The 25,920-nt window shown below is 37.5% G+C and overlaps 1 protein-coding gene across 2 annotated transcripts in view; it reads left to right on the top strand.

Moving 5' to 3' along the window:
* STAM (signal transducing adaptor molecule) overlaps positions 1 to 25,920 on the top strand; it is a gene marked incomplete at its 5' end in the record, with an annotated part of 66,419 nt that overhangs the window by 14,445 nt on the left and 26,054 nt on the right. Inside the window, 4 exons of one of the 2 annotated variants that reach the window (XM_079699614.1) lie at positions 2,874 to 2,958; positions 19,469 to 19,544; positions 19,626 to 19,721; positions 21,176 to 21,322. In XM_079699614.1, the coding sequence (XP_079555740.1) occupies positions 2,874 to 2,958; positions 19,469 to 19,544; positions 19,626 to 19,721; positions 21,176 to 21,322 (404 nt within the window). The remainder of the gene's footprint in view (positions 1 to 2,873; positions 2,959 to 19,468; positions 19,545 to 19,625; positions 19,722 to 21,175; positions 21,323 to 25,920) is intronic. The other variant, XM_079699615.1, reaches the window with a different exon arrangement.

Below are 25,920 nucleotides of genomic sequence, written 5' to 3'. Positions count from 1 at the left end.
TTTTGATCTCCAGTATTTCTTTTTGTTTTGTTTTGTTTTGTTTTGCATACGCGGGCCTCTCACTGTTGTGGCCTCTCCCATTGTGGAGCACAGGCTCCGCACACGCAGGCTCAGTGGCCATGGCTCACGGGCCCAGCTGTTCGGCAGCATGTGGGATCCTCCCAGACCGGGGCACGAACCCGTGTCCCCTGCATCGACAGGCGGACTCTCAACCACTGCGCCACCAGGGAAGCCCTCCAGTATTTCTTTTTGATTCTTTTTTAGAATTTCCATATCTCTGCTTACATTGTCTATCTGTTCTTGCATGTTACCTCCTTTTTCCATTAGAGCTCTTATTAGCATATTAATCATAGTCTTTAAAATTTCTGGTCTGATAATTCCAACATCCTTGTCATGTCTGAGTCTGGTTCTGATGCTAGTCTGGTCTCTTCCAACGGTGGTCTTTGCATTATAGAGTGTGGCTTGCTGGAAGCTGGAGACGATGAACTAGATGAAGGGACACCAGCCTTTAGTGGTGTGAGGATCAGGTACTGATAGTCCTGTGATTAGGGCTCAGTGAGCCTCTGCCCCGGGGAGTGAATTTTCATGTGCTGCTCTCCCTTATGTTGGGACGGGATGGCTACAGTGGGCTGGAGTTGGATATTCCCCTTCTCCCATGTAGAAGGCTAGAGCAGGCTAGCGTTGGGATTTCCCTTCCCCCAGGTGGGTTAATCTTTGATAAAACTCTAGTTAGTTAGGGGCTGGTAAAATTATTTCTCTTGAGAGTAGGCCTTGTTAAGAAGAGAATAAATACTCTGGTGTGTTTCAAAATGATCAGTTTCTCTCCCCCTGCTGGAAGAATAGGAGAAATTTTCTGTGATATTCACCTTGAGAACTTGGGAGAACCCATGGAAGTAGAACTCACAAAAGGGCTTCCCTGGTAGTGCAGTGGTTAAGAATCCACCTTCCAGTGTAGGGAACATGGGTTTGAGCCCTGGACCAGGAAGATCCCACCTGCTGTGGAGCAACTAAGCCCGTGCACCACAACTACTGAGCCTGCACTCTAGAGCCCGCGAGCCACAACTACTGAGCCTGTGTGCCACAACTACTGAAGCCTACACGCCTAGAGGCTGTGCTCTGCAACAAGAGAGGCCACCACAATGAGAAGCCCACGCACAGCAACGAAGAGTAGCCCCTGCTCATGGCAACTAGAGAAAGCCCGTGCGCAGCAACGAAGACCCAACGCAGCCAAAAATAAATGAATAAAACAAATACATTTATTAAAAAAAAAAGCTCACAAAAGTGTGGGGGCTCCCCTAAGCCTAGGCTTCTCTGGAGTTTTAACTCTCAGACTTGTGCACACTTCTCCTCTGGCAGTTTGTCAGTTTCAGTTTAGATTTTTGTGCCCTGGTACTGGTTCCTGGAGATGTTTCTGCTCACGGGCTTCTGCTCTGTTAAGTTGTGATTCTGTGTATCCACCTATCTATTTGTCTCATTTTGGGGGCAGCAGTTTGCCCTGTGACCTCACTTCTGAGGCATCTAAGAAGAGTTGTTGACTTTTCACTTTGTTTACTGTTTTACTTGTTAGGATGAAGTGAATACTTCCAAGCTCCTTACATGCTGGACTGGAAAACGGAAGGAATTGCTTATTTTTGGTGCCTAAGTCTCAACTATACCTGGTATCTCCTTGTCTAGAAAAGAAATTTGCTTTACCTGCGGAAAGTAAACCATCACTCATTTGCTCCGAGGGGGAGAGGTGATTGCTAGAGCCTGTAAGGAAGCAAAGTAGGGACTACCTACATTTCAAACAGCATTAACCGATTTTGCTAACTTGGAGGTCCTCTTTTTCTTCTTCATTCTCAATTGCAGACATTCTTTCTGCTATGAGTACTTGAATTTTCTGAGGATTCAACAGACTGGTTCTTTTTTTAAAAATATTTATTTATTTAATAGATCTTTACTGGAGTGTAATTGCTTTACAATACTGTGTAAGAGTGAATCAGCCATATGCATACATATATCCCCATATCCCCTCCATCTTGAGCCTCCCTCCCACCCTCCCTATCCCACCCCTCTAGGTTGTCGTAAAGCACCGAGCTGGTCCTTAAGCCTTTTTTTCTTACTGCCAATACAGGATTCACCTTTCTTGGGTCTCCTAAGTAGTTTACCATGTATCAATGTTGTCCTATAGCTTTTGAGATATTATTGCTGTTATTGCTTCTCATGTTTTCCTTATCCTTGTGTGTTTGTGTTAAAGAAGAAAAAAGTCCCTTTATTGTAATTAAGAAAGGGATCTAAATTAGGTGATTTGGTTCAATCTGCCATACCTCTGTTGTTGTTTTCAACTTGTCAAGTTTTTATTTAAGGGAAAATATTCAGTTAAAGCTTGGTTTTCTTTTGCTCAGCACCGCCCCGCCCCCCGAAACAACAGAATCAGCAAAACTAGATAGTTAATTAATTTAATTACCTGAAACATTTTGATAGAAATCTGTGCCTAGTCATGCTCCTTTGCTGGCGAGTAAAGCTAATAATTATTTGAATGAAAGTATTCCTTATTTTAGTCTTTCTGTGTGCAGAAAGGGATAGATTTGTACTCATGCCTGTGTGTGTGCGCCTGCGGGTGTATTTTTATAACAAAAAATCAGTGGCCTATTTTTTTTGATACTAAGTAACAAACAAATGAAGTATAAATGGGGCAAATAATTATGATAGGTAATGAAGGTGCCCTACCTCCTTTTAAAGATGGACTTAACTATTTCATTAACCAGGTGTTGACAACTATTGTGATTTGTTGATATTTGATTATATTACAGTTTGGTAATTTGAATGCGATCATTTACCTCTTAAAGATTTTTAAAAATAATGTGTCTGTGATTTCTTTTTATAATATACAGAGAAAGCAACCAGTGAGATGAATACTGCTGAAGATTGGGGTCTCATTTTGGATATTTGTGATAAAGTCGGTCAGTCTCGCACTGGGTAAGTGTTGCAAAGTTTCAGAGGATTTTTATTTATTCTTCCTGTTTATTAACATGAATGAAACAAGAGTTAGAAGGTAAAGCATATTACAATCACAATTTAGTTTAAAAAGAGAATGTTTTTGCTAGTGAGATTTGAGGGATCATCCCATTTAGGTTACTCCCTGTAACCAGGAGGGGCAACATGACTGGTAACAATGTTGATACTTTAATTATTCTCCCTTGTCCATAATTGCCTTCTGAAATCTAACTTTTCCCACTGATTTTTAAAAAAAATCTTATTGAAGTATAGTTGATTTACAATGTTGTGTTAATTCCTGCTGTACAGCAAAGTGATTCAGTTATACATACATTCGTTTTCCTATTCTTTACCATTGTGGTTTATCAGAGGATATTGACTATAGTTCCCTGTGCTGTACAGTAGGACCTTGTTGTTTATCCATTCTAAATGTAATAGTTTGCATCTGCTCATCCCTAACTCCTAGTCCTTCCCTCCCCCCACCCACCCTTGGCAACCTCAAGTCTGTTCTCTATGTCTGTGAGTCTGTTTCTGTTTCATAGATATGTTAATTAGTGTTGTATTTTAGATTCCACATATAAGTGATATCATATGATATTTGTCTTTCTCTTTCTGATTTGCTTAGTATGATAATCTCTAGGTCCATCCATGTTGCTGCAAATGGCGTTATTTCATTCTTTTTTTATGGCTGAGTGGTGTTCCATTGTGTGTGTGTGTGTATACACACACACACACACAATGGATATATATATCCAATGGAATATTATATGTGTGTGTGTGTGTGTGTGTGTGTATTCCCCAAATCGTCTTTATCCATTCATCTGTTGATGGATATTTAGGTTGTTTCCATTCCCACTGATTTTTAAAGTCATCAGTGATTTCTCAAGTACCAAGTTTTTTGGTTATTTCTGTGTTCTTTTCTTCTTTGTCACATGTGCCCATTCGACCCAACTAATCAGTGACTATTGAAAGAGAGACAGTTTTAGGGAAATAGAATTGTAAACTTTCTGGCATACAGACTTTTTGGTAATACAGGGCTTTCTCAACAGTGCCGCAAGGGGATTTACTGGTGTACAGAGTAATGGTTTCATTCATTCCTGGGCTAATAACGTCCAGTTATTAGTAGCCACATTTACCCCTTTGTGCCACACAAATATTGTCTTATTTACGTACTTCACGTGAAGAATGTTTGGGAGCACTGCTGGATCCTGCTTGATTCTTCTGGTGGTAATCTTAACTCTCTGACGGTGCCTTCTCTGGCTTTTCTTCCTTCCCTTCTAAATAGAGATAGTTCCTTAAACTTTCTTTGATCCATTTTTTTACCTGATACTTTTTCTTTTGAAATCTCCCAGCTTTCAAATTTCTTTATGTGACATCTGTAGTTTTAGCTCTGAATCCCTAACTCAAGCACTAATATTGGGGATGCAGCATAATTTCTGAACATCACACTACATGAGCCGCGGCCTCACATCCAGAATCCTGAACTCATGTCTCCTTTTGCTTTAAACCTACATTCCTTCCTTTGTCCCCCGTCTCTGTTAATGACAAGGTTATTCTTTCATTCACACCTAAAACCTCAGACTCTCCTCTGCATTTAGCTTTTTACTAAATTCTGTCAGCACGCCTCCATAATATCTCTCATGATATTGATGTTATAGAGTCTCCTTAGTTAAGTTCTTGAACTTGGTCAAACCAGGCGGGGCAGTTTGTCTTTAAGTCCTTTCCACCCCATCACTCAAGCCCTTTTTAGTCCGTAATGTGCTCCCTCTGGCAGGTTCCCAAGATTGTGGCCTCTGCCATCCCCTTTGTTGTCTTTGCATCCTTTCTGGCCTGGTTAGTTCCTTAATTTAGTTGATGTTTGAGTAGTTACTGTGTGTTACATGTCTGTTCCTTCTTCCCTACGTCTATTGGCCCCACTTTACTTGAGCCATCCTTAACCACGCCTAGCGTAGTGAATTAACCTTCTGGCGTTTCCTTCTGTTTCCATCTCTTTTCTGTCCGGTTCTTATAGCTGGTGGCCATATGACAACTCTGACCATGTTACTCCCCTGTCTTCCATACTGAGTTAAGTCTAGTAACCTCCTTAGGCCTTCTGAATCATTTATTTTTCATTTACTTCTTTTGTAGTTACTGTTCTTTTCAACTCAAATATTTGAGCTGCCAGTGCTTTTCCACTTCATTGTAATGCTTTTGGTCATTGTGTTCCTTCAGTGTCGAATATTCTCTTCTCCCATCTCCTATCTCTGTGTCTCATATCCTTCCAGACCCACTATGGATATTATTTCTTCCACAAAGGCTTTCCTTATCCCTAGTACTGAAAATCATTACCGAAAACCTGAATCCTCAAAGCACTCTATCAAAACCATTCTTATTTGTGTTTTGCCTTGTATAATAGTAATTTATATACATCTAGTAGACTTAGATTTGTAGGATGAAAGGTCTATGAATTTTTGTTGTGCAGAGGAAAGCAAATAGCTTAGTGGCTGAGAGCATGGCCTCTGGAGTGAGACTGCCTGGGTTCAGATCCGGGCTCTGACTGCTTAGCTGTGTCATGGTGGGTAAATAGTAACTTCCTTTTCTAGTTTGCTACAAGAGAATAAAAATAATATCTTTTTATAGGGGGCTTGTTGTAAGTGTTAGATTAGTTAATATATATAAAGTGTTTATAATAGTATCTGGTGCATGGTTAAGTGGGTACACCTCTGCCTCTTTTTTTTTTTTTTAATGGCTTTACAATGTTGTGTTAGTTTCTGCTGTACAATGAAGTGAATCAGCTTTATGTATACATATATCCCCTCCCTCTTGGACCTCTCTCCCATCCTTCCCATCTAGGTCATCACAAAGCACCGACCTGAGCTTCCTGTGCTATACTGCAGGTTCCCACTAGCTATCAGTTTTACACATAGTAGTGTATTTATGTCAAACCTGCTTCTTTTTGATTAAAATGATATTTTGTGACAGTTTGTCCGTTGAGGACTAGGTATCGACCTAGCTCCATCCCTGTGTATTTTGGAGATAAAACTTTTATCTAGCATTCCAGTTGCAAAGTCCCTCCTCTCTCTTTTCACTCCATCAGTTTTCTTTTTATCTTTAGTTTGGTAGTCTTCATTTTGTAGATACTTTTTATAATAATTTGATTAATTGCTTGAAATGAAAGGACAAACTCCCTTTCATTACTAGAAATATTCCATATTTTTTCTACTTAAAAAATAAAGTTGTAACCCACCTAAAAATCCTGTATGATGTGTCATGGAGCTTTAAAGAGATCAATTTGTTTTTCTTCATGTTAACATTATTATACTAGAAATGATAATCTGTTATTTTTTTTCTGTCTTTTCCTGTGATGAGAACTGTTCAGATCTACTCTCTCAGCAACTTTCAAATGTGCAACAAAGTATTGTAACTGTACTCTCCATGCTGTACATTACAGCCTCAGAACTTACTTATAACTGGAAGTTTGTACCTTTTGACCCATTTTATTCATTTTGACCACCCCTCTGCCCGTCTGACAACCACCAGTTTGTTCTCTGTTTCTATGAGTTTGATTTTATTAGATTCCATATATAAGTGAGATCATACAGTATTTGTCTTCCTCTGTCTGACTGATTTCACTTAGCATAATGCCTTCAAGTTTCCATCCATGTTGTCCTTGTGTACTTAAAACGTACTAATTTATAGCTTTAAGTAATTGTTTTCTATTTGCCTTTTGTTGTTATCTAGTATCAGTAGGTTTAGATACATCCTCATTCTTTTTTTTTTTTTTTTTGTGGTACGTGGGCCTCTCACTGTTATGGCCTCTCCCGTTGCGGAGCACAGGTCCGGACGCGCAGGCTCAGCGGCCATGGCTCACGGGCCTAGCTGCTCCACGGCATGTGGGATCTTCCCGGACCGGGGCATGAACCTGTGTCCCCTGCATTGGCAGGCGGAATCTCAACCACTGCGCCACTAGGGAAGCCCCATCCTCATTCTTTAATTTTTTCAAATTTACTTTAGACAACATATTCTCTCTCAGTATTTTTCCTTAGTATTTCATTATACTTTGGAGATTTTAATTGACATTATGCTAAATCTATGAATTTACTTAGGAAGTGTTTTCAGCTTTGCTAATTTAAATAATGAGAGGTAGTTCTGTTTTTTTTTTTTTTTTTGTGGTATGCGGGCCTCTCACTGCTGTGGCCTCTCCCGTTGCGGAGCACAGGCTCCGGACGCGCAGGCTCAGCGGCCATGGCTCACGGGCCCAGCCGCTCCGCGGCATATGGGATCCTCCCAGACCGGGGCACGAACCTGTATCCCCCGCATCGGCAGGCGGACTCTCAACCACTGCGCCACCAGGGAGGCCCGTTCTGTTTGTTTTTAATCAATATTTTTTCCTTTCCTCTTCCCTTCTTTTCCTTTTTTCTCTTTCACTTATTTTTTCTTCCTTAATACTTGCTCTCTAGTTCCTTTAAATTCTCATTAAGTTAATTTTCAAGCATTTATTTGTTTGTTTATGGAAATGTGATATCTCTTTATAGCTCTTGTTAATAAAGAATTGTTTGAAAAGGACTGTGTAATAATTGAGATGCCATTCTACTATTACTAGGGTTTAAAAAAAATCAAACCCACAAAATTTGCTTATGTGTGTGATTTCTCTTTAAAAATAATGTTTTACATACATATCCAGTTGTATTTTCATTATTTTCACTTTCTTGCCTGTACCTTGATGATTTCATAGTAGGAAATAAGCATCAGGGCCACATTTTGACTTTCATGGGCCGTCAGCACTTTTGTCTTCCTGGTTCCCTTTCCCCATAAAAAAGTAATAAAAATATTTTATGACTGCATTATTATAAAGGCAAGTGCATTATTATACATGAAAACATCTTCTTTGAGCCAAGTTTGTGGCATTCAGCACATTCACATTGTTGTGGGATCATCACTACTATCCATCTCCAGATCTTTTCATCATCCCCAAGTGAGCTCTGCCTGTTAAACAACTTACCACTTCCCCCTTCCCCAGAACCTGGTAACCACTTACAGTTTGGTTTTAATTTTTAAAATCATTTCATAATTAGTTATATGGAAAACTTATGGAAATCTGGTTTATGTTGTCTAGGAATCCAGATACATATGTTTAGTATGGGTTGCTGATGGTAGCATGAGAATATTGAACCGGTATTGTAGGTTGTCAGTGAAGTATTCTAGGTACCTGGTGTGCTTTAGAAAAGATTGAGACATGTCATTGGTGTGAGAGGGAAAAGGGGACATGAGTTTTCCTGAGGCAAATGTAGATAGGGCAGGTTGAAGTAGAGGCATGTTATGGACTGGAATGCAGTTCATCAGGTTATTTGTATACTAGGCAGCAGTCTAGGTTTTTTTTTTTTTTTTTAAACATTGCCATATGGTATTAATCTGTAATTTTATAAAATGTACAGATCTATTTAAGAGGACGGATTTAGGGATGGTTGAGGGAATTTTAAGAAAAGCATTTCTATTTCAGTAAGATTCTTTTTTAAACAAAATGATTTGTAACCAGCAATATATTGTAGAATTATTTAGTGCATAAAGTAACTTATATTAAAGTTTTTCTTCCCTAAGAAAATAATATTTAAAAATCCTTTTGGCCCTTTAAAAAAAATTCCTTCCTTCCTTCCTTCCTTTCTTTTTTTTGAGTCATCTGTTTTGGAGTTATGGTTGTTTGGGAAATATTCTCAATTTTTAAGGGGAAATGAAGAGCCAATTATTGTGAAATTTCATTTGGTCAGAGAACTGTGACCCAGAAACATGGTTCCAGCAGTATTTCGAAAAACCCTCTTTAATTCTTCCTCTTAAAAAAAAACTTACTGTTCTTTGAGCCACACATACGTGTGTATTTATGTTTGTTGATTTAAAGAAATACTTATGCTTATGAAATATGTACTTTTTTGTTTCAAAAATAGATAACTCACATGGCTCAAAATTTAAAACAGTTTAAAAAGATGAACATTGACAAGTCTAACTTCTGTCCCTGTTTCCCTCCCCCATCCTCTATAGGTAACCACTTTTGTTTCTTTTGTACCTTTCCATTGTTTCTTTACACAAATACGAGTATCTTTTCCCTGCCGTAATAGACAATAAGCATATTATACACTATTCTGCATTTGTAATTACTTAATTCCCTAATATATCCTGTCAGCCTGAAATGTTTGAATATGCTGGACTTAAAACTTTGAAAAAAATTCTGAAAATTTTTTTCTGATTTCCAAAGATATTCATGTGATTTTTAGTGTGCAGTTCCAATGTCTAAGTACTGAAAAATGCTTAGCCAGTGATGTCATATGATGGACTGAAAAGTCTCTGTTTGTTCAGAATCAAGAGAACTTTCAGAATAATAGTAGCAGTTTTCTTTAACATAATACATAGCTTCCCATAATAAATAGCTTTTGTCTATGAGTTTTGATTGATTTGATTATAATTTCATATATAAAAAATAGATGTGAGGGTAGGTGTTGATTATCCACAATAAAAAGTTAAAATTAAAACTCTGTGATTGACATCCAGATTAATTTGTGCTATTATTTTATGTCTTAACTGTCTTTGTTTAGCTTTAGACAAAAATATAGTTGACTGAGAGTGGACAACGTGATAAACTTTTTTCTTTACTTGGATAAGGGATCTATTTGGATAGTAAGTCTTTGATTTATTTGTACAGAATTAGAAGGAGAAAATGATAGTCATTACTGATATTTTGTGAAAAATATAAATATAAGCCTTTGGGAAAGAGTTTGTTAAAAATATTTTTCATTGGCTTTATGTTGTCTTGTCCTGGACCCGGGCTTTGACTACTTCTGACCTTTAGCTGGAGTTTGATAGAATATGTCCTGATTTTTTAAGGGAAAAGTAATCTCTGGCTTAGACTTCTTCAAGTTGGAAGGGCAGCATCAGTTCTAGAAAAAGATTTCTTCCAACGTGTGTTTTGTAATCATCATACCCTCCATTTACTGGCCTTAGGTTTTAAAGTCTTTTAAGTGTTCTTTTAAGGATAATAGCCAACATTTATTGACTGCTTATTATCTGCCAGGTCTTGTTTAAGTGCCTTATAAACATTTTATTTAATCATCACAACAGCTGTAGGTACTCTAGTTTTTTCTAGTTAACAAGTGAGAATCTGATTCGTATTTAGGATTTTTTTAATGTCATTTAAACTAGGGGAAGAGTTATAGCAGGAATAAAATTAAAGGCTTTTTTGTAAAGCGTGATCTTGATTTCCCGGTCTCTTTCACTTTCTTTATGTCACAGAATTACTTCAGTTCATTTCATTCTTTTTGTATCAGTCGTTTTTTTCTTTTTTTTTTTTTTTTGTCTCTGGTACGCGGACCTCTCACTGCCGTGGCCTCTCCCGCCGCGGAGCACAGGCTCCAGACACGCAGGCTCAGCGGCCATGGCCCACGGGCCCAGCCGCTCCGCGGCACGTGGGATCCTCCCGGACCGGGGCACGAACCCGCGTCCCCTGCATCGGCAGGCAGACTCCCAACCACTGCGCCACCAGGGAAGCCCCGTTTTTTGTTTTATTTGACAAACAGTGAGTACTGGCTGGGTATCATGCTTTGGGTCTAGAGTGGTGAATAAAGCAGGTACAGCCTTTGTGATCAGCTATGGTAACAGTTGGCCAGTGGAAGATAGAAATAAACAGGTAATGGTCTAAGAAGATAGTGAGCAGAGGGCTTCAGTGGAGAATAAAAGGGAGACCTACTTAGGTTTTTCAGGGAAGCACAGGCATGAGGGATAACATTTATGCTATGATTTTAAAGTTGAGAAGAAGCGAAGAGCTGCAAGCAGAGGTCCCAGGCAGAGGGAACAGCTTTCACGTGAATGCTGCAGGGTAGAGGACACTTGGCTCTTTCTAATAACTTGAAAGGTACGGGCTAGCTGGAGCAGAGGTGAGCCACCCTGAGCAAGCACAGAGCTGGGTATAAAGAGAGTGAGTGGGTTAGAGAAATGGAGGATGATAGTTGGAATGCCTGAAATGGAGTTTGTAGACTTGACAGTTAATAATAAGGTGGAGTCAAAAAGCCAATGGTGTTGGAAGCATCACTTCTGTTAAGACAGAAGTAACATTAGAGAGAGTGGCAGAGAGCCAGGAGTTAAAATCACTGAAAGATGAGGGGGCAGTGAGGTTTTTTAAATGAGAAGATCTGAACTGGGCTGTTTTAGGAAAGAGGGAGGGAGTATGGTTTTGAAGTAGCAAAGGGAGCAAAGAGGACCCTTCATTTAGGAGGTACAAGAGCCGTGGGAAGACAGAAAGCTACCACTTGAGGTGGCTGCAGGAGAAGTGTTATCTTCCATGGAGAGCCAGTTTTCTGTAGAGCAAAAGGACCAGGGGTAGGGCCTTTTGTTGATCATGGGCTGTGACTTCTAGAGGGTCCAGTGGAAAGATTTCAGAAGCTGGGGAGTAATGGATATGCAGAGCTGTTTAATGATGGTGAGGATAGTCTGGAGCTTCTTGTAGGGACTTGTCTAAACAAGAATAACAGGCATATGTTCTCAAGTTCTCAATTATTGGATCGTAGAGAAAGTTGGGTGCTCAAGACTTGGTCTTGACTTCTGCAGAAGGAACCTTGGAGTCCTGGGAAGGAGTGGTCGGGGCTCCCTTTGACCCTTTTCCATAAAGGTGAAGAGGCTTGAGGTGGGTGGTCTTCCAGAGTCAAAGGTACATTCTTACCGTTTTCTGGGATGAACATCTTTTTCTGTATTTAAGAGCTGTTTGTGCTTCCTCTTCTGTGAACTGTCTGTATCTATCCTTTCCTCATTTCTAGGAGTCCTTGATGTGTTAGGGACATATCTTGTCTGTTTTATGAATTGCGTATATTTTTCCATTATTTTTTGTTTTTTTTGGCTGCGCCGCACAGCTTGTGGGATCTTAGTTTCCGACCAGGGATCGAATCCAGGCCCTGGCAGTGAAAGCGCCAAGTCCTAACCACTGGACCACCAGGGAATTCCTTCCATTATTTTTTTTACTTTGTTTTGTTGTTTTTCCATTTAGAAATTTTTGATTTTTATATAGATGAATTTATCAGTCTTATGGTGTTTAGAATTTTGAGTTATACAAGACTTTCCTTCTCCAGGGTTTTAGTAGAATTATCTCATGTTTCTTTCATTTTTTGTTTTATAATTAATAGACTGTGTTTTTTAAAATACAATTTTAGGTTTAGAAAAAAATTGAGCAGATAGTACGAAGAATTCCATAACCCACTCCCACCCCTTATATGCAGTTTTCCCTATTATTAACATCTTGCATTAGTGTGGTATATGTTACAAGTAATGAACCAATATTGATACATTATTATTAACTAACGTCTATAGTTTACATTAAGACTCACTCTATATTATACAGTTTTATGGGTTTTGACAAGCCCATAATGACGTATCCATTATTACAGTATCACGCAGAGTAGTTTCACCATCCTTAAAATGTCCTGTGCTCCCCCCATTCATCCCTCTCCTTTCTCTCTCTGAACCCCTGACAACCATTAATTTCTTTATTGTTTTTTACTATTTCTATAATTTTGCCTTTTCCAAAATGTCATACAATTAGGATCATATAGTATGTATAGCCTTTTCAGAAGCCTGCACACTGCAACGAAGAGCCCACGTGCCACAGCGAAAGATCCCTCGTGCTACAGCTGAGACCCGGTGCAGCCAAAAAATAAATAAATATTAAAAAAAATTTTTTAAATCATGAGTCAAGACATACCAATTTTATCAAGTTTTTAGTGATTCCTCTCTCTCCCATATGTTATATTACATTGTGTTCTGTTTGACTGAAATATACTCCAGTTTTATATGATCTGGGAAACTCAAAATATCATACTAAATTTAAGTATTCAGTGACTGTTATCTATACTTCCATTAACCCTCATTATTTAGTATGTAGAAGTTTACCTCCTTTTCTGATGAAGTCCTTCAGGCACGTGAACTTGTTCTTTAAATAGCCAAATAACATAATTTGTAGACTATATTCATGTTCCATCAGCTATCTCATAAGAAATACCTATTTAACAAGCTCAGAATCAGAATTTGATATTTGTATTCAGTGTTTTGCCCTTTTCCCCCTTGTGCACTGTAGACTGTGTTTTATGTAATGTATATTATGAACCAAATATGCACTTTGAATATGCCATTGAATATACAGTTATGATTCATTTCAGTTCTGATTTCTTTCGCATTTTATAATATTAAACTTCTTTTATAGTTAATGTAAAGCCTTTATGCTTTTGAAAGCCACGCTCTATATTAGACTCCCTTTAGTGTTCAAGGAGGGTTTATATTCTCTGTTAATTAAAAATTTTTTTTACTTTGTTCAGCAAAGATTTGAGGTCCCATATCTTTTAGTGTGCGCCTGCTGGGTACTAAGACCTATAAAAGTTATGCAGACACGTATCCCCTCCCCCCTCCACAATACAGTTATACATATATCCTTGAATTGTAAGTTGTAGTAAAGCACTTTTTATAGCATGTAAAAAGAAAACGTAAAGTTTGAATCACTCTAAAATAGCATTGAAAGCTAACGTTGTAAAAGTAACTTGATAGAAGAATATGTTTGTGCTTTCTAGAGCTAACATTGAGTGTCTCTAAGTCCCTGGCATGATTCTGGGAGTAATGTAATAACATACTGAACAGGAAGCATTAAAGTCCCCTTTTACAGATGAGGTCTGTCAAGCCTCAAATCTTTTTCTACTGAATCACAGTGCTGCTTTTGTCTAGCAGTAGTTCTCAGCCCAGTGGTGTTGCTCTGTTAGGGATGGTTTTGGTTGTCACAATGACAGGAGGTTACTACTGACATTGATTAGGCTGGGACCAGAGATGTGATATGCCAGATAGTCTTACACTGCAAGAATTTTTCTGCCGCTATTTAGAAACATACTGTTAGTATCTTTGTACCTTTTCAGTCCTGCCTCAAAGGTGATGAGAGGTTAACCGTGCAAGCACATTCATGAACTGTGCTATACACTGTTATTTCTGTTACTTTTTTTTATATTGCTTTTCTTTTATATTTACAGTACTTTAAAGAAAATGTCCTATTGTTCTTCTGTCAGCCCCCATGAGGGGGATAATAAAGAGGTGGTATCCTCTTTTTGAAAAGTTGATTGATCTAAAATCATTGGTTTAGTAATAGGTGCAATAAGTAGTATTTGAATTCACTGCCTTTTCAATAGTAATAATTTCCTCAAGCATATAAAATCTCATCACAGTTTAACCTGTTATCTTTATAATACAAAAGTACTTTTCAATTAAGATGTAGAGATGAGACATATTTTTAAATAAGAGACTTTAAAAAACTTATAGAAAGCATAAGATCTCACAAATTTTGACTCCTTTATCCAACAAAATCATTGAATATTTTTGGCTTTCTCCTTATATATTAATGGAAAGACCTTTTCAGGTAATCTCACTAACTGGTGACTAGAGATGAATGCTGAGCTATCTATCTGTCATAACTGTACAACAACATACCTACAAGTAGATAGACATTTATAAATAATGTGGTGACAGTTTTGGAAATGTACTCAGGGCTATTCAAAGAGATTTGAAATTTCATTTTTCTTTGAAAAGAGAACTGTAGGAATGCAAAATTAGTTTTAGTTTTCTTTGGTCCTCTTAACTCTAGATCTGAGCTACGTCCTATGCATGTTTAACTTACTGAACTTAACTGTATTCTTTTGCAGCCCCCTCAATTTTATTTTTCTTCAAAACTTGTTCTTCTGTCCATTGAGTGAGCTCTACGTGCTGTCCTAAATTCCAGTTCCCATTTCTCTTACAGAGTGTGTATATCTCCCTGCACTGAGGATGACACTTGCTCAGAGTATACATGTTTTAAACAACATGGCCCTGAATATACAAGCCATCTTCTTCACCTGGTGCTCAACATAACAGTTTTGCTTCAGTAATTGAGGAGAAATTGCCTGTATTGAGCATATTTGAGAGATGTCAGAATATTTTCTGCAACAGTAACTCCCTAATCAAAGAAAATGGATTAACTGCCATTTTTGCCTTATTATCCTTACTTTGGAAACTCAGGAAACAGTACAGTTCCATTACATTTTACAGTGGTGTGATTTGTGGTATGGTCATTTATCACATAGTAAGTTAAGAGAGTTATTTTGGGGTTGGAAAACTGGGAAGGGTGAGAGAAAGTTCTTTCCTTGTTCTTGTCTGTATCCTTGACCTCTCCTATCTTTTTGTTTTCCCATCTCAAGATAAGGCAGAGAGAGGATGAGTCTTACAAAATGTTTTAAAATACCAAAATGGAGTTTTGGGAAGGGTTTTGAGAGAGATCCGGATTTGACTACCCTTTACAAAAGGTTGGTGGTGGAAACTGTTGGTAGACTCCTCTAAATGCACATGCAGATTTTATCTTAGCAGGTAATTTTACAAAATGCTTCATTAGTATGTATCAACAGCCCCTTTCCTCACATCCTGTGCTCCTCCCAGCACTACTTACTGTGCATTTTCCCCTCATCACATAATTTTTCAGAAATAGATTTTGCGAGTGCGTGTACATTTTCCCCATAGAAAGCAAACTCAGCGGAAGATGCAGAAGTTGGTAACAAATAGAGCTTTATAATGACGATTATTCAGTTATTCTAAATACTAATTATTGTACAACAGTGAAAATTCGTGTCTTTCCCATTTAGCTCAATGACTTCTTCTTGAGCATCGGCCATGTTGAAGACATAGAACCTGAAAGAGGGAGAGTGGTGTGGAGAGAGGGGAGCTGGAGTGAGAGGGTCTAGTGGAGAAGAGCCCCCTCCTAAAGCTTTCTTTTCGTGGAAGCCCACAGTACAGTGTATTGAGGTGGCCTGGAGTAATGTTGTGAATAATGAAACTGACTTTGATGCTTTAGTTCATCAGAGCTGACATATGCCGAGTCAGCTGTGTCCATTCATGGAAAGCCTGTTTTCTTGTCTGGTCTAGGATTCAAGGAAAAGACAGTAGAAGCCACAACTAGATAGAAGTACTGCCTTTTTTCTCGCTCGTGTATGAAGTACGTGTCCGAGATCTATGCATAAAAAGATAATGTTTGGATGAACATAGTTTTGGCTGGGGTGATCATGCATCCCATTTCTCTTGGATAGTTTCACTCTGTGCCTGCTGTTCTTGTATTACGCCTGGTTAGCACCCCCTTTCACTCTCAAAGGGGTACTCGTATAGATGATAAATTATACAGACACTGTATTTGTAGTCCATTTTCATTTGTCATTGAGAGGATAATAGCCATAGGACACCTACTTTAAATTCAATTATAACTCTTAAACCTTTTTAAAAAGAATATTTTAGCTATAATTTTTTGTTGAATTGTAAGATTTATAATGAAATGTATATAAATATACTTTCACTTCTGTATTTTACTTATCGTTTTGTGGAAGTACTGAAAAGCTGAATTGAAAAAAAACACGGAACAGAATGAGGTCATTAAATATTAGATTTTTGTGGGTCACTTCTGTTGTTTAATAGCGCCAGTTTTATACACAGTTCTGAAGGGATTTTTTTTTTTAGCTTATTATACCTAAAAAGATATTGCTTTGTTGGCATACATGAAGTGTTCATCAGGACTTATAAACATTCTAGTTGGCTTTTTTGGGCATTATCCTTTTTATGGATGCAATAGCCAACTTTGCTTTGGTTCCAGACATGTCCTTGCCTTGGTTTTTAAAATTGGCTGTGGTTAAACATTTCAACAGTATAGAAATGAATGAAATAAAAAGTAAAAAGTTCCATTTCAAAGCCTCTTTCTCCATCCTCTTTTCCAAAAGTCACCACAGTTTAGACTTCTTTCTTTAAAAAAAAAAAAAAGTGTGGTTTATGAACAATACGTCAGAAATTTCATTTAAAATTTGGTGGTAAAGCAAGTATTGAGGATTATTTTCTAAAATGTTTTATTCACTGAGCTGAATCATCTTTGGATCATTATTTTTAAATGATTTTAATTTTGGTATTTAGATAATTTGGCCTCTGCCAGTGCTTTGAAATGATAATTTTGTGTTTGTCTACATGCTTTTCACAACTGCAAAAATTAGCATGAGGTCACAGATTCTGGCTCCTAAAATAAGTCCAACTGTAAAAAAGGAAAAATCTAAATAATGTTATATTATTTCTTCAGTCTAATGATGCTGCTTTTAGATACTTTTAATACAAAATCAGTAGAATAAGAGCTGCAGAATCATGAGTTGACTGCTTGACATATAATAGGTATCCCATAAATACAATTTTTCCCCCTCTTTTTTCCATGCTCTTTAGGTGGAAGGCTTCCCAACAGGCAGTGAAACAGCCTTAGAAACAAATTTTATTTTTTATTCTAATATCTCCCTATTAAAAATGACTTTTTTCTGTTTCTCATTAGTAATTGCATTTTCAATTCTTAAAGAAATTTTTTAGGACAATTATTGTTACTGGCCAATTTTCCCAGGACTCAGTGTTGTTCAGATCACTTGATACTGTTTTTTCTTTTGTATGTGTGTGTCCAACTGTCCATTTCCTTAACTTCCATCCCAAATGGAAGCTCTGTATGTATGCAGTTAAATAGTAACTGTCCACTTCCCCCTTCTCTTAGCCACTGGTGACTTCTATTCTACTTTGTATCTCCATGAATTTGCCTGTTTTGAGTACCACGTATAAGTGGAGCCATATAATATTTCTCCTTTTGTGTCTGGCTTATTTCACTAAGTATGTCTTCAAGGTCCACCCATGTAGCATGTGTCAGAATTTCGTTCTTTTAGGCTGAATAGTATTCCATTGTATTTTGTTTATCCGTTCATCTGTTGGTGGAGATTTGGCTGTTGTGAATAATGCTGCTCTGAGCATAGATGTACAGATGTCTGCTTCAATCCCTGCTTTCAGTTCTTTTATGTGCGTATTCAGCACATAGTGGTGGAGCTCCTGGGTCACAGGGCAGTTTTATGTCTGACTTTGTGAGAAGCTGTCAGACTTGTCCACAGTGGCTACGTCGTTTCGTTTCGCATCGCGGTGGGCACCGCTATGCATAAGGGTTCCCATTTCCCCACATCCCCGGCTGGTTGCCTCTTCCTTTTTAATGTGAAATTGTGTCTCACTGTGATTTCATGTGCTGCTCCCTAATGATGCTGAGTGGTTTTTCATGTGCTTTCTGGCCATTTATATATCTTCTTTGGAGAAATGTCTGTTTGAGTCTTTGGCCCATTTTTGAATTGGATTATCATTTTTTTGTTGTTGAGAGGTAGGACCCCTTTATATATTCTAGATATTAATCCCTTATTAGATAAGTCCTTCTATTTCTATCAGGTTAATTTCATCCAATTAGTTAATTATTTAATTAGTTCATTTTATATTTTTTTCTTCTCTGGAAGTTTTATCGGGTTCTTTTTTGTATACCATTTCTTTCCTTTGCTATGTTGATGATTCCTTGTACATCCTAGAGCATACTTAAAATAGCTTATATAATTTCCACATTTTCATTTGACTGAGTTTTCTCCTAGTTAAGTGTCACTTCTTCCTGCTTCGTGTCACATCTGGTAATTTTTGATTGAATGCTTAGTATTATGAATTTTATATTGTTGAATGCCAGGTTTTGTCATACTCCTGTTAAAGAATATTGGACTTGATTCTGTTAGAGGTTACGTCTGGATCAATTTTATTCTTCTGTGGCTTGTTTTTTAAGTTGTTATTGGATGGATTTAGGATAGTCTTTTGGGATGGTGTAGCCACATCACCAAGGCCTAAACGCTCTGCTGCAGGGACTGTCCACTTTGGTATGAGCTCTGACAGCTGTGTGAGCTTTGGGAACCCTTCAACGTAGAGCTCTCAGTCACTTTTTGTCCAGCCTGGTGGGCAGCAGACCTCAGTGGACCCCATGCAGGTATCTAGCACTCTTTCTTCATATAGCTCCTCGACTCTGTCCTGCAAATTCTAGCTCCCACAGCCTGCCGGAATTCTGATTTCTGTCCCCTCAATTCAGTGAGATCACCACCATCTTCCTGGGATCAGCTTCTCTGTGCTGAGATCCAGAAACTGCCTTTAGACAGAAAGCCTATTTCGGTACCTGGAAAGTGCCCCTGGGTAGAAAGTTGAGGCAGATGTCTATCTAATTTGTGTTCTTTCTTAGAGATCATCATTCAGTGCTACCTGTGGCCTAATGTGCCAAATGTATTTTAAATATATTTTTCCAGTTTTCTAATTATTTACAACAGGAGTGTAAGTCTGGTTCCAGTTATTCCATCGTGACTGGAAGTGGAAGTCTTGGTCTGTCATTTTATTTTCAAAACTTTCCATCTAGAATTAGCCCAAAATGCTTTATCTATGATCGTTAAGGAAGAGAGCCTGTTAATTTTGTTGAAAAATTTAAAGGAACTTTTTAGTGTACAGTTTTTCAATTGTGTCATTAGTAAGAATTAAACTTCTCTACCATATTCTCCCTTTTGTATCATAGTCTATTGACTTTTATAGTTAAGGGGGAAAAAAGTAGAATGTACTACTAATTGTTACATTTCTCATTTTTTAGACCTAAAGATTGTCTTCGCTCTATTATGAGGAGGGTGAACCATAAAGATCCTCATGTTGCCATGCAAGCTCTGACTGTGAGTGGTTTCATTTCAAGATCTACCACAAAATTGTCTACCGAAATTGAGCCCTTTTAACTCCCTGTTTTATACTTTTAGCTTCTAGGAGCGTGTGTATCAAATTGTGGCAAAATTTTTCACTTAGAAGTATGTTCAAGAGATTTTGCTAGTGAAGTAAGCAACGTATTAAACAAGGTAAGGCACATTATTTCTAGAAATGAATTAACACTGTCTTCTTTCTTCATATATTTTATTGTTCAGTTCTTCACATTTTAAATCACAAAGGACTAGTCTGTGCTTTTTTTTTTTTTTAACTCTTTCAAGGCTATGTCTATCCCATGTATAAGTCCATGTTAGGTTTTGCTGAAGAGACTACACATTTATATAACTTGGAGATTTGGTTTTGGTCAAGCCAAATTAGAATATATTTAACATCTTTTCTTCACCATTCCTTTCTTCTGATGAAAAATGTGTGTATTTCTCTGATTAAGAGATACCAGTTTACTTTAGGCACAGTTTTTGTAACGATTTTTTTTTTTTAGTCACAGAGGTCATCTACTTAACTGAATGTAGAGTTAAAAATTCAAATCCAGCAATTTAAGGAATTTAAAAATTTTAATTTACTAAGTAATATGTGAGTTTTCTCAGTAAAAATTCATGCATTCTAAAGGTAATTATTTCTGGCCTTTTTGGGGGGGATAATTATATATAAAAAATGTTTTAAGTGTTAAAAAGGAAAATGCTTCATGTTTTTTTGGAAAAAATGAGTATTTCCAGATTTTAGTAGGAAATAGTACATAAATAAGAATTTAAAATTCTGTCTTCCTTTTAGAACATGGTTATGTGATAATTTTTTCCTGTTCTGCTTTATTCAGTTATATTTAGGTAGTTTGCGCTAATTATTTACCATTCTTTTGATGTCCTCAATGTCCATCAAAATGTACAACTGTTTATGAAGAGATTCTAATGTAATATTTTCCTTAATTGAAGATTTGTACTCGGTATTTAGTAACGTGAACAACTTTAAAAAGCAAACAGTTGCGTATAGGAGAAAGAACTCTTTATTTTTCAAATATTTTACAGTGAACATATTGGTTTTCTACTTAAGGGGGAAATGTTATTTTGAAGAAATGAAGTTTCCAGGAATATCGGCATATAGTAGACCTCATGCCAGGCCTCAGATAATTAAGTAACTGGGTAGAAACACAGCCATGCACATTAAAAGTCAGGAATTAGGAATAAAGGAATTGTACTATTTATTCTCTCTTTCCAACTTATTTTTCATTGGTCTGCAAAAAAGAAAACAAACTTTTCTATGTCTTCCTCATAGACAGCACTTGCTTAGTTGCAAAATACTCTGAAAAGTCCTGTCTTTCTGACCTCCAGAATAAGTTACTATATATCTAATGTTTTAATATGTTATGAGGTATGTGATGGTATCATCTATTTTTTTTCATAGTGTGGAAATAAAACTAGTTTATTTCTAGTAACCATCTGTATTTTCTTGTGTGTCATCTATAGCTAGGGATAATTTATGATTTAAAAAGAGATCTGCAACACTTTATAAGTTTTATATTTACGGTATCTGTATTAAATCATTTGCCAGGAAATTAATGCTTTTTTATTAATTTTTTTTCTCTATTTTTAAGGGTCATCCTAAAGTGTGTGAAAAATTAAAGGCTCTTATGGTTGAATGGACGGATGAATTTAAGAATGATCCACAGCTTAGTCTAATATCAGCAATGATTAAGAACCTTAAGGAACAAGGTGTTACATTTCCAGCTATTGGCTCTCAGGTATTTTATATAAATTTGTGTGTGTGCTACAGTTCATTTCTCTAAAGTAGCCATGTTTATTTGAGTTTTTCTTTTCTTCCTCCAAACCCAGGTAGTTTTTAATACTCCAGAGGAATTTTTGTTAGTAATAATCTTGCATATAAAGTTGCCAGAAAAATATAGTGGAATGTTAATGTGTTCCAACTTCTATTTCCCCACTGTTTCTCCTTCTTTATTAATGAATTCATTTAACCTTTTTGCAATTAAAAAAATTTTAATATAATTTTAATAATACAGACGAAATTGCTTTATTAGGTGATACTGACATTCTTGTTAAATGCTCTTCCTGCTGTAATTTTATCTACAAAGAATGACAGCTCAAAAATCAGGTTTCCTTAAAATTTAAGGATGTGTTTAGAGGTTCTTTGGATTATGAAATTTATGAGCACCTGTATTAAAAAATGGTAGGGAGATAAAAGGGGGTCATTGGGAAGAGAAGTTCCCCTTAAGAGCTGACCAGCACATAAGTGTCTTCTTTCTTTTTCTTAATAAATATGATTGACTGAAAGGCTTAACTTGCTTTTAAAAAAAATTATTTATGTAATGAGCTCAATCTCTAATTTATGTCATATAGGAAAAAAAATGGAAGATTATCTCTTTTATTCCTTTTCTATTCCAGTAACCATCCTTTAGGATGCCCAGCTAACTAAGTAGGCTTAAAGTGTGTGGTAACTTACTGCACTGTCTTTCCCCACTGTATGGCTTGGGGTAGAATATAATGAGTGATGTGAAAGCATGAGCAGAAAACTCTTAGTTGTAGAGGGCTCACATTCAGCGTTTTGACCGTTCCAAGGGAATTATGAAGTGATTCATCCAGACATATCTAGACTTTCTTCCCAAGGCATTTCTAATTTATCTAGGTACTCTTGAGATGTGAAAACCTAGAAATATATTTTGGAGATAAAGGAAGGAGAGGATATTTTTCTTCTTACTTGAAAAAATTTGGCTCATGAATAGTTTTACAATGATAAATTACATCTTTGAGAAGTAGTCATTCATAATTGATAGCTCATTTTTACTACCTCAGAATAATTTCTAAATCTGTATAATTAAGGAATAATTTTATGCAGAATAATCCAAGATATCTTATAATAAGACATCCTTGACAATAGAAGCAATGTTTAATTATCGAAGAGTAGACTCACTATGGAGAACCAAAGAGTGTAGTTGCTTAGTGGAATGGCAGGTTCTGTACTCTGAGAACCTGTTCTGGAGCTTGTTACTTACAGTGTGGTTGGTTGGCCATCATCATCACCACCTGGAAGCTTTTGAGAACTGTAACATCTCATTCACGGGTGGAAATGTGCCTCCAAGCGGTGGATTCATTGTCTCCATTTTAACAAGACCCCCGGTGACTCTGTTTTGAGCAGCACTACTCTTGAGGACAGCTTTCAGTGCAAGTGAAAACTGCATTTCAGTCCACAAAGCAACTTGTGCCTGTAAGAGAAGGAAGAAGAGTTAATGATCCGTTTGATATGTAGCTTTGTTTGGTTAACCTAGAATCTCAGATAGTTGTGGGAACAACTCCAGTGATCCTCTAATCTAATCCCCTCATTTTACAGATGAGGATACTGAGACCCAGAATGGTTAAGTGACTTGCCCAGGGCCACAGCTAGTAGTTGACAGAGCTGGAACTAGGACACAGGCCTCCTGACTCTCAGTCCAGTGTTCCTTCCACTACACCATCCTGCCTTCCGTTTGATATTGAGGTTAGTAGATATGTGTCTGTCCGGACTAGGCTTCGAAGGACAAGAAGTGGAGTGAACACTGGCAAGAGCGTTTACGTACTAACTGGTGTAGATGTGAGACTGCTCTCCTGTTCAGAAGACTCAGGGTGTAGATCAGCAATAGTAAAGTGAAGAGTTACTTTTCTTTTCTTCATCTAGATCTTATAAAATATGTGAAAGCTCATTTTGTTATAGTTGCTGTCTTTCAACCACAAGAAATATGTAAAATGTGTATAAAGTAACCTATGATGAGGTAGAATGGTGATTTTTTTAATAGTAGTTTCTGAAGAGGTTTTCGTTGAAAACCGTGTTTGTAAAGAGCTTCACGTTTAATTTAAAAAAAATCTATCATCTGGGATCAACTGCAGAAGTCCCTCCAAATCTTACAGTCACTTAGCTGCTTAAGCTGTTACTACATTTTAATCAGACTAGACCTTTGTTAGCATATTTTTTAAAAAGTTTCTGGAAACGAGAATTTTTTAAAGTATATTTTTTCATCCAAGAACAGAAGAAAATAATATAAAAATATTAAGAAAAGTGATACTTGAGTCACCTAACTCTTGCTGCTGTGGTTCTCTTAGCACTGACTTTGGACACTGAGGTCGAAGTGATGCTGGCACTGCTACTGTGTTTGACTGGTTAATCAGACAAGTAGCGTTGCTATACTTGGAACCTGATGATAGAAAGGAACTTTGAAAAGAGAGCAGTTCAGGAATGTAGGGCTTAATATAGCTTGTTTCTGCACTTCCTTCTTGACCAGTAGAGATCCCTTCTCAGACCACAAAAGATCAATATGTCTATTTTGTGAAGTTCACAAATTGTGAAAAAAAAATTCATATATAATGATAAAGATTGCCTCTGATGAAGCATACATTCAATTTTCAGAAGTGTATATGATTAAACCATTTTTATTTAAGGAAGATTACAACTAGAGGTGGGTCAGAGTGACAGTGCTTGAAGTTCTCTTCATCGAATACAAAAGCTCTCTTCTAATCAGCTTTTCTAAAAATAAATGCCTTGTGTATTTGTTTGACATTATAAATATATTAAGTGAAGACTGTAGCACGGTATTTACTATAATGTTGAATATTTTGCCTTTCATTTACTCAACAATCATTTATGATCTCTTGTAACATTTAGCCCCATATACCCTCAAGGAACATGCAGCCTGGTTATGGAGACAGACATGTAAGCAGAGAATTATAATAGGAGCTGAGATTTATTGCCTGTTACTATGTACTGGGCAGTGATCTAAGTGCTGTGCATTTGGTAATTTGAATATTTTTTAGAATTTCATTTTTCTTAATTGATGGCTTTGGGAATTTAGTATACATTTGTAACTTGTCACAGTCTGTTTTGAGTTAATAGCGAATTATTTCACGTAAAATGTAGAAGCCTTGCAACTGTAGAGAGTTTATTTACTCTCTACTTCAGCATCCTTTGTGCTGCAGTTACCACATGTATGGCGTATATCACCTCTGCATACATTTTAAAGCCCAGGAGACAACGTTATATACTCTGAATGGCTCTCATTGCATCTGATTTTGGAAGCTACGTGTGCGAATTTAATCCTCACGACGGCCTGTGGTGTGTGGGCCATTGTTGTCCTCATTTCGTAGATGAGGAACTTGAGGCAAAAGGAGGCTTTTAGGCACTCAGGGTTCATGCGTTCGAAGGTGGTGCATCTGGGGTTTGAACCGCATTAGCCTGACTCCCCATTAGCCTGATTCCCCAGCTTGCGTCCTTAACTGTCCTTAACTACCCGAAGCATATAATACCTTGTTTAAAAGTGTTACCAGAGGGGCACAGAGGAGGGAAGGCTTAATGAGAGGGTTTAGGAACGTTTCACTGAGAAAGTGATTTCCAGCTGTTCACTGACTGGTGGGTTGAATCTCACTAGGAAACAATGTGGATGGAGTACAGTGAGCCAGAGGGGAGGACATCATGAGTAGAAGCAAACGTGTGTCACAGCGCGCGTGTGTGTGTGTGTGTGCCAGCAGTTTCTGGTAACTGATAGAATGGTTGAAAAATGAGGCTGGAGTCTGATTGGCCTCCATGGCCACACAAAAACTCAGTAGCCATTAAGACTTTAGAAGCTTGTAATTCTGTAAGTGTGAATCAATGTATGTATTTATTTACTTGTACACTACCTTATATACAAAATATGTTTAAGAGGGACAGTAATATATTGTCAAAATTAGCTGCTAGTATTTTGGTTTAGAAAATAGTATAATTTTTTTTTTTTGCGGTACGCGGGCCTCTCACTGTTGCGGCCTCTCCCGTTGCGGAGCACAGGCTCCGGACGCACAGGCTCTGCGGCCATGGCTCACGGGCCCAGCCGCTCTGCGGCATGTGGGATCTTCCCGGCCGGGGCACAAACCCGCGTCCGCTGCATCGGCAGGTGGACTCTCAACCACTGCGCCACCAGGGAAGCCCAAAGATAGTATAATTTTATGAGCATTTGTATTACTGTATATCAATCTGGATTCCTAAAGATAGCATCCTGACTTTTGATCTGGAAGGAAACAGTAAAATTCTTGAAGAGATATTTAAAAATTTTTTTAACTGCTTGTTTTTAAAGTAGTCATCTCCTTCCCACTCTCAACCCCTTTTTGTTGAAATCTCCTCTAGTCTGTCTTCTCTGGTTTACATAGTGTCTGCTTCTAGTTTAACCTCTTCACACAAACCTGGGAGAGTGTGGCTAGGCTGTTAACCCTAAGAAAACAAACGCTCTCAGTCTGTTTTCTCCAGTTCTACCTGTTCTCTGGCTCCTGAGGAGGCTGCTCAGGTTCAGATTTCTTTCTTGTTCAGAAGTCTGTGGTGGATTGATGG

Source organism: Hyperoodon ampullatus (genome assembly GCF_949752795.1).
Source record: "Hyperoodon ampullatus genome assembly, chromosome: 3".
NCBI classification, from domain to species: Eukaryota; Metazoa; Chordata; class Mammalia; order Artiodactyla; family Ziphiidae; genus Hyperoodon; species Hyperoodon ampullatus.
The sequence above is the reverse complement of the archived record's forward strand: the minus strand, read 5'-3'. Positions and strand labels throughout refer to the sequence as shown.